Here is a 13,446-nt window from a genome sequence, read left to right on the forward strand (position 1 = left end):
AAACCACCCCGTATTGAGTCTGCCATGAAAACGCTGGAGGGCGTCACCCCAAGGGTCAGACATGACTCGGTGCTTGCACAGGGGATACCTTTACCTTTTACACAAAGCTAACCTTCACTTAAAATAATTTAATTATTACTGTTTAGTTAAAACAGTTAGATGTGCTTCTCAAAGGGACGTTTTGGAGATGCCCAAGAAAACGCTAACCACAAAGCCAAGTCTTTTCGGAGTTACATTAACCTCCAATTAAACCCGCCTGCTCTGTTCTCTGGACACACAATCTACAGACTTGGAAAAGTATTCTTGTGCAGCTGTGACAGCTGTATCCCAGGCCTTTCCCAACACTATTGACCTTCTTCCCTCTGCTGGACACTGCATTCAGTAGTCAAGATCAAGGGTGGGGGGCAAACTGTGGCTCTTGAGAGATCCATGGACTACAATTGCCAGGGGTTCGTGGTAATTGTAGTCCATGGATAGCTGGAGAGTCACAGTTCGGCCACCCCTGGTCTGGATCCAATGGAAACCTCTGCTGCATGACCTCATCTTTCCCTCCCACTTCAAACAGCCCCTGAAATGCTTATCTTGGACCTCTGGGTATTCTGCTCCACCCCCTTGGTGGCAACTGAACCCTCTTGTTTATTTCTCACTGGCATACCTTTATGTGTTAATGGGCTGTCCTGTACCATAGCCAGCTTGGTGTAGTGGTTAGGAGGGCTGATTTCTATCCTGGAGAACCGGGCCTGACTCCTTGCTTCTCCTCCACCTGCAGCCAGTTGGGTGACCTTGGGCTCGCCACAGCCCTGCTAAAGCTGTTCTGACCAGCAGTGATAGGAGGGCTCTCTCAGCCTCGCCTGCCTCACAGAGTGTGTGTTGTGAGGAGAGGAAAGGAAGGCGATTGTAAGCCGCTTTGAGACTCCTGGCAGAGAAAAGTGGCATATAAGAACCAACTCTTCTTCTACTCCGAGACTCTTCCTGGTAGAGAAAAGCAGCGCGTAAGAACCAATTCTTCATACTGTCCTGATGAAGTTATAAAAAGTTGCTTCCTTGAAACAAGGAAAGAATCATCCGCCCCAGGGATTGACAGCACTAAGAGCAGTTTGGACAAGAGCTGCAAACAAGGCAATTAAAAGGGTTTTGAATGGGAATGCGCATGGGAAGCAGTTTTTCTGCACATTCGTCATCACTAACGCACTGCATATCATCTATGACGCTACTTAGTGATACCAGGTTTATTTTTATTTCTTCAGTAACAACTGCAAGGTATTTTTTTTTTTATGTACATCAATTTCACAGAAGAAATTAAAGTTCTGGTTTAGTGGTATACACGCGCGCTCACACGCACACACACACACACACACACAAAAAAGCTTTAGAAATTTCAAGTCTAACAAGATATGGAAGTGTAATCAGAGAAAGTGCACTTAAAGCTGTTTGCCAGCAATTAAAACATAGCGTTACGCCTTTTAGTCTCGAGTGATGCCCTTGGCGCATAAACTAAGCTGGGCTACACGCACGACGACTGTACTTCGTCTCCTCCAAGAAGTGGTTTTAGAAAAATAATTGGGCAGCCACCGAATTCTGCATGACGCTTTTTTTAGCAGCTTTGGGGGGGGGGGGGGTCCTCGCTCACCCGATGCCAAGAAAGAAGATTGTGGCTGCAATGTTATTTGGATCGCGAGCTCCAAGAGGTGGGAGGTGTGCGTGTGGATATACTTTATATAAGTTTCTCTTTATAAAAATACACCCTATAATATTAAAAGAAAAAAATTCTCCAGATAAACTCTAGTTGCTATTCTCACAGTAGAAGCTGTCTCGGTTTCGTCTCACAGTAGATTTTTTCTTGATTTGGGGGAGAGGAAAAAGGCTTCTGTGCAGCTTCCTCATCGCCAACAGGACGCCCGTCCCTCTCTGTAAGTGAGCAGTGTGCCAAAATCAGGCTCTGAGATGCAGACCCTTCCTCTTAAACCGATTAGATCTTAAAATGGTAAGTATCCCGTGGCTGATGCAGAGTGGGAAGGGGGGGATCAACGGTGGGGTCAAGTGCATCAGATGTACCTTTTGAAAGCTGGGTGGTGTTGATTTGGATGACCTCGAAATGAAACACAGCCGAGTCACGCCGGGATGAGATAACCCATGAAATCTTGGAACTAGGGACGGGAGTCCCCCCACTCCGCAATACAAGCACTTCCAAGTGACATTAGCAAAAGTCAAACAGTGACCGGCTCAAGACCAAGGTGAGCTACCTGACTGATGCTGGAAGATTTACCCAATTGTCTACCAAACATAAATTGGAACAATCAAACCATGGGGGGAAGGGAATGCTGGAGAGAAAAGAAAGAATTCCCCGCCGCCAGGCAGTTTCTGGTATGACTCCATCTTGTATAGCGTTCTCTTTCTCTCAGGGAATAATGTGGCAGATTCCATTTCAAGCATAACGGCACAGAGCCAAGGCCATGATACCTTTTTCCAAACTTATTCGTCTTTTTTTTTTTTTTTACTGGAGTCCAGAACCAAAGGGAAATCCAAACCCAACAGTCTCCAACCACAAAGAACAAATGTACAAATATTTGTTACAGAAACCGATGACTATGAAGTCCTGGGCAAAAAGAGAGATTTCAACGAACAAGAAAAAGGGACACTGAGACAGTTTCAAGAAACAGAGAGTGTTGCCAATTCTGAGAATGCTTCTCCGAGGTTACTTTGGCCTTAATGTAATGCGGCAGAATTTCTTGTTTTTTTCAGTTTTATGAAGCCTCAGGTCTAAGCCCCAGCTAAAACTACAGTCCTGCAAATCCTTGTACAGGCTAAGCACATTCAACGCAAGAATCTCCCTGATCTCAGACTAGAAGTGGTAACTAAAAAAACCTTGTGCATTTTATAACCCAAATAATTTTCTGGACAAAAATATGGGAAAGTCATAATCAACGGTGCTCATGTGCTTCTCACACCCAGGCATTTGACACCTCGACACGAAATGTACCTAAACAGAATTTTCACCTGTAACTTCTGGGTCAAAAGAAAATCCCTCCAGCAAATGATTCAGATTCACCAAGGATGTATTGACCGGGTTGTTTCAAAAAGGAAATGGTCAAAAATGACCACCAGAAATTGGTTGGCTAGTGGAGGAAACAGCTTTAAATTTGGGTGCCGACATAAACGGGGGACTCCCACCATAGTCAGCGGCCCCCCGAGAAAGGAAGGAGTTAGTTGAAATCAACGGGACGACTGCTAATTGCAGCTTCTATCCCGCTTATGCTGACGGCGCCTTCAATGCAATTTCTCGGTCATGCCAATGTGCCGGTTTCATGGAGAAGAACTAGAAGTGGAATCTTGTTCATGGAGCTGCATTTTGCTACCTCGCGCTGCGTTCCAAAGTCTCTCCTCCCGTCCTGGGGAGCCGAATTTGACGGTGAGGGTTGAGAAACATGTTGAAAATAAAAGGCCTTCAGTCTCCCTTGAACAACTGGGAGTGCCTTCCCCTAGGGCAGGGGTAGTCAACCTGTGGTCCTCCAGATGTCCATGGACTACCATTCCCATGAGCCCCTGCCAGCATTTGCTGGCAGGGGCTCATGAGAATGGTAGTCCATGGACATCTGGAGGACCACAGGTTGACTACCCCTGCACTAGGGCACTACTGATTCTGTATTTTATATATATACACGTACCCTTTATGCCATTTGAAAGCATTGTGCTTAGAGAAAAAGGTTTTCAGCTGGGACTAGGCCGCTATGGCCAACTATGCCAGGACTGGAACTCCAACCAGCGTGCTTGACTGTTTCAATCACAAGCCATTTCTTAGGAAGTAGTCTGCAACTTGCACGCTTGTGACTTTATGGCACGTTTGCATGCTCAAAAGCCATTTCTGGGATGGAAACAGCAAGGGTTGATGCAGCCCTTTGGGGTCTAGTTGCAGTTATAAAAGGGCCAAGTTTAAATCTTTCGTCCGGGGACACTGTGGCACCAAGCATAAAACAGCAGGCATTCCGAGGTATGCGCACAACCGTTCTTTAAGCCACGTCTCCTTTAAGAGAACATTTAAGATCACAAGATAGGCTCCGCACCGACCTGGGAGGTGGAAGGAGGCGAGCGCAGGCCGAAGAAAGAGAAGCAAACAGCACTTCTGACCGTATCTAAAAGGAGGCCACAACTGTAGGATGCGGCAGTTCTCAAAAGTATTCCTGTGCGCATTTAGAAACAGTCTCGACCTCTTATCTCTACCAGTTGAATTTTATTAACGCCACTTCATAGAACTCACCAAAGATGCACGTCTCCTTTGATATTTTGCTTTCCCACAATGGTTGGAGGGCAGAAGTCGCCCTTTAAAGCAGGGGTAGTTGAACTGCGGCCCTCCAGATGTCCATGGACTACAATTCCCATGAGCCCCTGCCAGCAAATGCTGGCAGGGGCTCATGGGAGTTGTAGCCCATGGACATCTGGAGGGCCGCAGTTTGACTACCACTGCTTTAAATTACTAGTTGTTCTGCACAGTCCTTGGCCCCCTCGTAGCTTGAAATCCAACAGTTTCCCCACAGGTTTATATTCACACCAGGGAAGCGATACCCACACACATCCACATCCCGGTTCATCTAAGTGTGTGCAAGGACTTTAGGTTTGGACAGGTGGATGCCTGCACGTGGACGGAGGCCTGGGGAGCTCCGTCATCATACTCACCCACGTGCCCAGTGTGCCACTTATCCCCTCCTCTTGAACAGCTGAGCCATACGACAAGCCGGCTGGGAAATTCCCCAGCTTCCGAAGTGATTTGTCAAAGCATTGCGGAGAGAAGCTATTTTATAAAACAGAAATCGCGCGCTAAGGTCCTCAGAGCCAACGGCACGGTTCTTTGGGGCCTGGCCGAACATGAAAACACTGGTCGCTAAGGGGTTCACAGCACCCCGCCCCCATTTCAAGAAACGCTGAGCTGGTTTCAACTCTCGCCTAGTGAATTGAGAAACTCAGGAGGCGATCGGCCAAAGCTCCGGCAGCATTACTGGGTTGCAGTTGTGAACGGCTGCCGCAGGCCAAGAAGGGGGCACCGTGCGCCAGACACCACTAACGCGCCAGCCCCAATGGAAGGTCTGTAAAAATGCTGGGTGTGCTCACCGACCGTGTTCCCGCACATTTTTGAAACAGCGTCTCACGGGCACCGCTTGGCTCAGAGGTAAACCTGACAGCAGGACGTGGTGGTCCTGGGTTTAAGGCAATGGTGGTTTACTACGCAGTTTAGTGGTAGCAGATTCAAATCTGCCTTTTTTTTTTAAGCCTGCAGTTTTACAGCTCCTTTCCTAGAAACTGCCTAGATTCAAGTTAGTTTTTCTTTGTTTGTTTGTTAAGAGCTCAGTGCATTTTTTGCACAAGCCCCTATAGCACGGGTAGTCAACCTGTGGTCCTCCAGATGTTCATGGACTACAATTCCCATGAGCCCCTCCAGCATTTGCTGGCAGGGGCTCATGGGAATTGTAGTCCATGGACATCTGGAGGACCACAGGTTGACTACCCCTGCCCTATTGGACAGCTTAGAAGCGCAACGTTGTGTAATAGACGGCAATCAAAAGTATTACGACTTTACAAACGGATTTAAAAACCCATTCCTAAAGTAATTGCAGTTTATCTGGAACGTACAAACCTCAGTAAGGAAAACGTAAACTGGGTGCAAATCCTACCTTATAACAGATTTTTGCCATTGTTTATATTTGCTACCAGTGCTCCGATCTGTGTTTTCTGCTGTCGTCGACGCTACACGCGAATGGACGACACGCTCTTCAAATGCATTGTGTTGCTTCAAAGTGCTCCATTGTCCAGTTATATACTGTTATTGATTTTCCACCCCCCTGCTCCCGCCCCCAGCATTCTCAACCGGCTGTTGTCTCGTATCCCGTGCCTTGATATTTTAAGAGTTACAACTTTAGGTTTCTCTGTCCCTGTGTTATATTAATGGCACTTATTGGGGGATGGGGGGAACCGACAGAATTCTGGCACATACATACGCAACGGACTGGGGGTTATCTGGAACCCAACGTGACGTTCTCATCACACGGTCAAGCTGTCAAGTTGACCGGGAAAAGACTCTGATCATAGGAAAGGATGTCGTTCCGGATCAGCTTGGCTTTTAAGGTTTGGGTTTTGGATTCCTCTCCCGTCCGGCCTCAGGCAGACCCATCCAGCACCCACTGCCTGCACACAGTGTAACTGTCTTGCAAAAGGACACAGTGGTTATGTGCAAATACAGTCACAGGGAACAGCTAGCCTTCGATGGCTTTCACTGGGAAGCCTGCTCTTCGCCAACTCACTTCCATCTCCTCCTCCTAAACATTGAATGCTGCAACCCAGTCGGTTGTAAAACCTAAAGACCTGGCCAGAAAAAGAGATGGAACCATGCCAAAATCCACTTCTAGGTTCAACCGGGCAAGTTAATACGGCACGAAAAACCCACGTCGACGAATGCGGAAACGCTCCTGGAAGGATCTACTGTTTGGAAGGAAACGGAGCGGCCCCAAATGGATCCAGCTCTACCGTCTGGGGCTGCTGGCTTGGCTGAGGGGTCACGCTCTGCACGACGAGTTCTGTGAAAGGAACGGCCCCAAAGTCGTCTGTTAATTTCACCCCGTCGCCGGGATGGATGGCACCGAGGAGCGAATTTTGTCTCGGACGACCAGGCACGCCTGTGTTATGGTCCACCCGGTGGTCCCCCAAGCCTTGATGCTGCGGGAGACGCGCCAGCTCCGCGGGGTGAAATGGCTTGGCTCCAAAAGGGTCCAGGAGGCCGTCGTCCGCTTGCAGAGGGTTGACCCTGTCCTTGCTGTCCGTCAGCGCGATGCTGATGTTCTCCTTGGAATCCGAGATGGTCATGAACTCGTTGCTGCTCTGGGAATCCCGGCGGCCGGCTTTCTTGTGCCTGCGGGCTCTTTCCGGGGTGCGGTAACTGGGCTTCAGCGTCTTCTTGGTGCTGGTGGGCGTGCCGTGATGGCGCTTCCCGTTACTCTTGGAGACCTCCTGCTTCAGGCGTCGCTGGCGGGAAGAGAGCTTCTGCAGGTTCCGCTGCTGCTTCGCTTTGTGCTGCTGTTGGCTCCCCGCGATCTCCTCGAACGGAACGAGCCCAAAGACGTCCTCCTTGTTCTCGCTGTTCTGCGGGACGGAAAGAGGGTGGAACGGAATGCAGCCAAAAACGTCCACGCTTTTGGGGGAGACGGAAGAAGGTTGGTTCTCGGCCTCCACGAGCACATCGTCCTGCTGAGACACTTTCCTGCTGAACGGGGCTTTGGTGAAAACATCAAAGTCGTCTTGATCTTGCTCCGGTCCCGGGAAAGCGGCCAGGGATGAGAAATCTTTGCCATCGTTCTGCCTCGGTTTAGGCTCTTGGGGTGGACATGCAAAAAACGGGACTGCTCCAAACACATCGAATTCTTGCCCGGGGCTCCCCTTGGAAACTGTTCCTGGCAACTCGGACAACCCCGAGAAAGCTGCAGCAGGCTCCCGGACTTCACCGCTGGCAACGACTTCTCTGCATCTGCTACACGGCCCCTCTTTGGCAGGCCTGCCGTGACCCGCGTCAGAATCGGAACTCTGCTTGTCGTCTTCTTCGGCCTCGTCCTCGGAATCCATGAGAAGGGGCCGCTGGCCAAAGTTCTCCGGTTCGGTGTCATTGTCGTCGATGAAGTCTCCTTGCTCCCCTTGCAAGACTTCCTCATCCTCCTGTTCTTCCTCCTCCTCGCTGCTCTTCGGAGACGGAGGATCGGATTCGAAATCACTCTCCGATTCATCGCTCCCTTTTTTGGCATGCCCTTCGGTCGCTTTCTTTCCAGCTTTACGTTCCGCAGTAACCTGGCCCGATGTCTCGTTTTTGCTTGCGCGCCCTTCCTCCTTTTCTAGACGGCTGGCTGCATTATCGGCTTCATCTCCTGGGGAGCCTGCCGGAACAAAAAACATGCAAGAGGATTTGAATTCTAGCTTCATTTCACCCTTCGGGGGCCCTTTTACTATGTACTGGGACAGATCCCATTTCTTTGGTATTTACTAAAGCTACGAAATAAAATGCTGGTGGTGAAAAGCACAGCCACGAGGTTGTGAAGGAGGGAGACAAACAGGGGTGCGGTTGGCCTTTGCCTGCCTCTGCATGGCAACCCTGGACTTTCTCATTGGTCTCCCATGCAAGTCCTAACCAAGGTCAACCCTGCTTATCTTCTGAAATCTGGTGAGACTGGGTTCACCTGGGCCATCCCGGACAGGGCTTGAAGCAAACCAAACGAAATTAGATTGCTCATCCCGAGGCAGTTTTTGCATTGCAGAAGCCGCAAAGGAGAGGCTCACACTGTGATTAGCTTTCGACAGGTCTGGCCCTGACCCAGATGATCCAAGCCAGCCCAGTCTTGTCAGAGCTGTGAAGTGAAGCAAGGTCGGCCCTGGTTGAAATTCGTTCAAGGAAGTTCAGGATCACAACGCAGAGAGAAAGGCCACGGCCAAGGTACTCTGAGCGCCTCTTGCCTTGAAAACCCTGCGGGGTCACCATAAGGCAGGTGCAACTTGAGGGCTCTTTCCAATACTAAAGCATCCTGCGCTGCCAAAAATCATTCCCTACCTGTGGCCATCCAAAAGTCTCCCAGGGAACTTGCAAGCAAGGTGTGAAAACCTTGCGGACCTCCGTGAAATGCAAGGTCCCCTAGAGCAGGGGTAGTCAACCTGTGGTCCTCCAGATGTCCATGGACTACAATTCCTATGAACCCCTGCCAGCCCCCCGGCAGGGGCTCATGGGAATTGTAGTCCATGGACACCTGGACGACCACAGGTTGACTACCCCTGCCCTACAGAGCTTGGATTCACAGCAACAGTCCCTGAACTTTAGAATTCCTCCCTAAAGATGGTTCATTTGGTTCTCACTGATGCTGTCACGGGTGTGAAGGTGGGTCTGCACGGGCAGGTGGAATACTGTCAAGTCACAGCTGACTTATGACAACCCCCATGGGGTTTTCAAGGCAAGCGAAGAAGCAGAGGTGGTCCTCCGTTGCTTTCCTCTGCAGAGCCTTCCCTGGTGGTCTCCTCTCCAAGTATTGACCCTGCTTAACTCCCAAGGTCTGATGAGATCTGTTTACAGCAGGTTTTCTCAACCAGGGTCTCGTGAAACCCTGGAATTTTGTGACAACTCCAAAAGGGGTTCACTGATTGGGTGGGAATTAATTTCTAATACATTTTTTGCAATTAAAAAAGAATATCAGGTGATATGACCATGGATGGTCATGTCAACCCCCTCCCCGCCCCCCCCAAAAATGGCCAATCATGGATTAAGATTCTGGTGGGGTAGCCATGTTGGTCTGTAGCAACAGAGTAACATTTGAGTCCAGTGGGACCTTTAAGATCACCTAAGTTTAATTCTGGATATGTATTTGCATGCAAGCACACTTCCTCAGATACATGCATTCACATGACAGCTTCTACCAAGCATTAAACTTGGTTGATCTGAAAAGCGTCACTGGGCTCAAACTCTGCTTTAGATAACAGAATTGTTCAGGAGAGCATTTTTGTAAAGGGAACAGGGCTACATGCTAACAGACTGGACCAGGAAAATGCTCTGCTTTTCTATTGCTCTGTACTGTTTAACATGCCATGTTTAATGCTTATACTCTATTTCCAATTCCTGCCATTCCTGGGCCTGTTACACTGTTAGATGTTACAGGTCATGTTGATTTACATTGCATAACTCACCCGGAGTCTTAGCAAGAAAGGCAGCCAAATACATTCAGATGGGGAGCCATAATAGTTTGAAGCAACAACAACAACAACAATAATCAGCAACCAGAAAAGTAATTCTGGATATAAACTTCCATGTGCATGCACACTTCTTCAGGTATATGCACAAGGAAGCTTATACCCCAAATTAAACTTTCTTGTTCTTAAAAGTGCCACTGGAGTCAAACTTTGTTTTATATATAAACTAGCTTCAAAGCCTGTTCCTAAGAATGGGCCTTGAAAGGGTCCCCTTCCCTGGCCCCCGGCCAGGAAGCTTAAGGTAGCTTTTGGCCGCAGCTCACAGCCGGATCAAGTGGGGCAGGTGGAGGCTGCCCAGCTCGTTAGCAGGCCCAGCACAGAGCTCCTTAGCAGGCAGTCAGCAGGCCGGGAGGCCCTCGTTAGCAGGCCCTCCACCAGGACCCTCTCCCTTTACCTGCTGCTGGCTCCAGGTGCTGAGGTACGTCTGAGAACAAAGAGGCTAGAGTACAGGGACAGAGGGCGGGAGCTGCAGGGGCATGGCCAATCAGGGTGCACCCTGATTGACCCTATTCCAACTTGGACAGCCGGACACGTTCCACCCGCCCAGGCTGTTTCACAAATATATAGAGGAACCATGAATAAGGATATATTAAAATCTGTCACTGTTAACCCCACGCTGGCTCTCAATAATAGAAGAAGAGTTGGTTCTTATATGCCGCTTTTCTCTACCAGAAGTCTCAAAATGGCTTACAGTCACCTTCCCTTTTCTCTTCCCACAATAGACACCCTGTGAGGGAGGTGGGGCTGGGAGAGCCCTGATATTACTGCTTGGTCACAACAGCTTTTTCAGTGCTGTGGCGAGCCCAAGGTCACCCAGCTGGCTCCATGTGGAGGAGGAGCACGGAAACAAATCCGGCTCGCCAGATTACACCAAGCAGGAAGGACAGGCAGCATTAATAGGTGAACAAAGAAAAAAAATGATATTTTAAAATACTCGTGTTCTTGGGAATCAGGGATTCTGTTATTACTGGGGGGCGGGGGGTTACCAAGTAGCCCTCTGACCTTCCAAATACAAAACCATTTAAAACAAGCTGGCTCTTGAGTATGAGCAGAAGCATCAGGTGATTGTAGTGCTGGACTACTTTGGATTGCTTTTTTGCATGCTCTCTTAATCTAACAGATGTGATTTACAGTCAATTTAAAGTGCGGATTTGGTCATGTGCTGTAGATTTCCCAAAGGAACAGCCAAGTTTAGGAGACGAGGGCATCTCAATCCCGACTTTTCACAATTTGTTCTGTAATGTTTCCATGAATGTAATTTTGTAAGGCTTGTTTTTTTTAAAGATTAATCTTTCATCAGTAGTGTAAACAATCCTTTTGCTCAAGCATCTATCAACAGGAGCTCCTGCTGTAACTGGAAAACAGCATCACACACTGTGTGCTTATAGAATCATAGAGTTGGAAGGGGCCACACAGGCCATCTAGTCCAACCCCCTGCTCAATGCAGGATCAGCCTTAAGCATCCTAAAAGCATTTTTATGTTAAAAGCCAGAGTTTCTAATTTTTATATCCTGGTCTGAGACCGTATAAATCAGGGGTAGTCAAACTGCGTCCCTCCAGATGTCCATGGACTACAATTCCCATGAGCCCCTGCCAGCAAACGCCATGGACATCTGGAGGGACGCAGTTTGACTACCCCTGGTATAAATGAATGGATGAAAAAAACCAGGGTTTTTCCATTTGGAGTAGCCCAATGGGAAGGATTTGCAAGTTTGTGACACATCAAGAGCCACTGACTGATAGTTTATTCATATTGTTACAGTGAATGCCACAGATCGGGTAGCTCCTCACATCTTTCACTACAATCTCCAAGACACGAGAATGCATTCAGGCTGGGGGGGGGGGGCTCCAAGAGAGATACATTTGGACACGTTTTATAAGTGTGGGAGCCTCTTTATATATATAATATATTTTTACCACCTTATAGCCTTCCTTACTACATTACACAATTGTATTTAAATATGAGACTACCGAGGACACCGAGAGTGGTTTGAAATGCGTTTGTTTTTTTGTATCAGGTCGTCCGATCCATGGGTCCACATGTTCTGGATTTGTGCAATAGTGTGAGACTAATGTTGATGTTTTAAAAATGGTGTTTATATGGAAGGAATAAACATTTGCATTTTAATATTTAGTATATTCTTCTGCTGCTGGCAGTGCGCTAGCTGGCGGGCGCATGCAGGTGCAAAGCTCTGCACCTGCGTACAGGTGCTGACTGGTGCACCGCTGCCAGTGCTACCTCTCCTATCCACGCCGCGGGCTGCGGTGGGCTTCGGCGATCGCCAAGGCAGCTGAACTGACCCAAGGCACTCACCTCTAGTTACTACTAGGGTTGCAAGCCCCCTGCCCACCCAGCCCCCAGAAATCCACCAGCAGGGTATGGAAGGAATACATTGCCAGATCCTGCTAAGGAAAATTCTGGAGATTTGGGGATAGAGTGTGGAGAAGACAGGGACCTCAAAGGGGTGCAATACCATAGAGACCACCCTCGAAAGCATCCAAGGGAGCTGATCTCTGTAGCCTGGAGATGCTGCAGTTCCTGGGCATCCCAATGCCCAAGTAAAAGACCCAATAAACTCAACATCCCTGCTGATAAAGCTGTTTTTAAAAAACATCTTCATATACACAAGAAGGATTAAACCTATTTCCGAACCCAATCTGGTTTCCCATCCCATCCAAATCCATATTTAATTTAAAAAATGCCTATACTTGGGGGGGGGGGCAGGAGGAGTGAGGGAAAGCCGACATGTAGGGTTAAATTGATGCCATAATAAATGGCAACAAGCTCCTTTAAAGTCAACAAACACAAAGGCGGTCTGAACTTCTGCCACGAAAAGTTCAAGCCTACATTTACGCAGCCAAACAACTGTGTGGCATTAACATCTGCTTATAATGTACTGTACAGATTACATTGCTCGTAATCATGTTTGCCAACTGCAGAAGGCTATTGTTCTCTTGAAATTTAATGCAACTAGAACATCTTTAATCATAAGATCCCAATCTTCAAGGGAAAATTTCTGTTCTGATGTTCTTTTTTTCCAGACATCCGATTACGGAAGGATGAATAGCTTGTAACAACCAGAGTAATTACATGCCTTCTGCTAGTTCATCATTTCGGGGACTGGGTGAAAGCTGAGGCAATACCGTTTTAAGGCCTCCTTCTGAATTGGTAACATACCGCCACCGTCATCTCGCTGCAATTTGCCACATGTCAGCCCCAAGGATTACTGGGACACATCAGCTAAATCTGCACTGTCTTTCTAGGCAATGGGCAGAGTGGCAGATGTCAAACAGCAATGGATTTAGGGACCGTGCACAGTTCCTGTTTTAAGAGACATAAAACCTGGAAATTATAGAACTGCATTTTTAGATGCAATCCAACTTTAAACTTGCTGCAACGGGAAAACCCCTTGAATTATGGCCTCCCATTATTAGTGTAAAATCCTAATTATTTAGGCATTGTTTGAGGAGGAAATTATTTGAGAAACACAGGACACAAGATAGATGACAAATCTCCTGCCTGCCTAAGGAACCGCCTGTCTCCTTATAGATGACTTCCAGATAGCTACAAATCCATTTCCTTTGAAAAGGAGGAATGAGGCGCAAATGAGAGCCACGGTGGTGTTGTAGTTAAGAGTGGCAGCCTCTAATCTGGAGAGCCGGGTTTGATTCCCTGCTCCTCCACAT

The 13,446-nt window shown here is 48.2% G+C and overlaps 1 protein-coding gene across 3 annotated transcripts in view; it reads right to left on the reverse strand.

Moving 5' to 3' along the window:
- Window positions 1-1,214: 1,214 nt before the first annotated feature.
- BMP2K (BMP2 inducible kinase) overlaps window positions 1,215-13,446 on the reverse strand; it is a 51,183-nt gene continuing 38,951 nt past the window's right edge. For 2 of the 3 annotated variants that reach the window (XM_077301083.1, XM_077301084.1), the window contains exon 16: window positions 1,215-7,907. In XM_077301083.1, coding sequence (XP_077157198.1) covers window positions 6,466-7,907 — 1,442 coding nt within the window. In that variant the 3' untranslated portion in view covers window positions 1,215-6,465. The remainder of the gene's footprint in view (window positions 7,908-13,446) is intronic. The other variant, XR_013224968.1, reaches the window with a different exon arrangement.

This window comes from Paroedura picta, chromosome 10 (genome assembly GCF_049243985.1).
Source record: "Paroedura picta isolate Pp20150507F chromosome 10, Ppicta_v3.0, whole genome shotgun sequence".
Lineage (NCBI taxonomy): Eukaryota > Metazoa > Chordata > Lepidosauria > Squamata > Gekkonidae > Paroedura > Paroedura picta.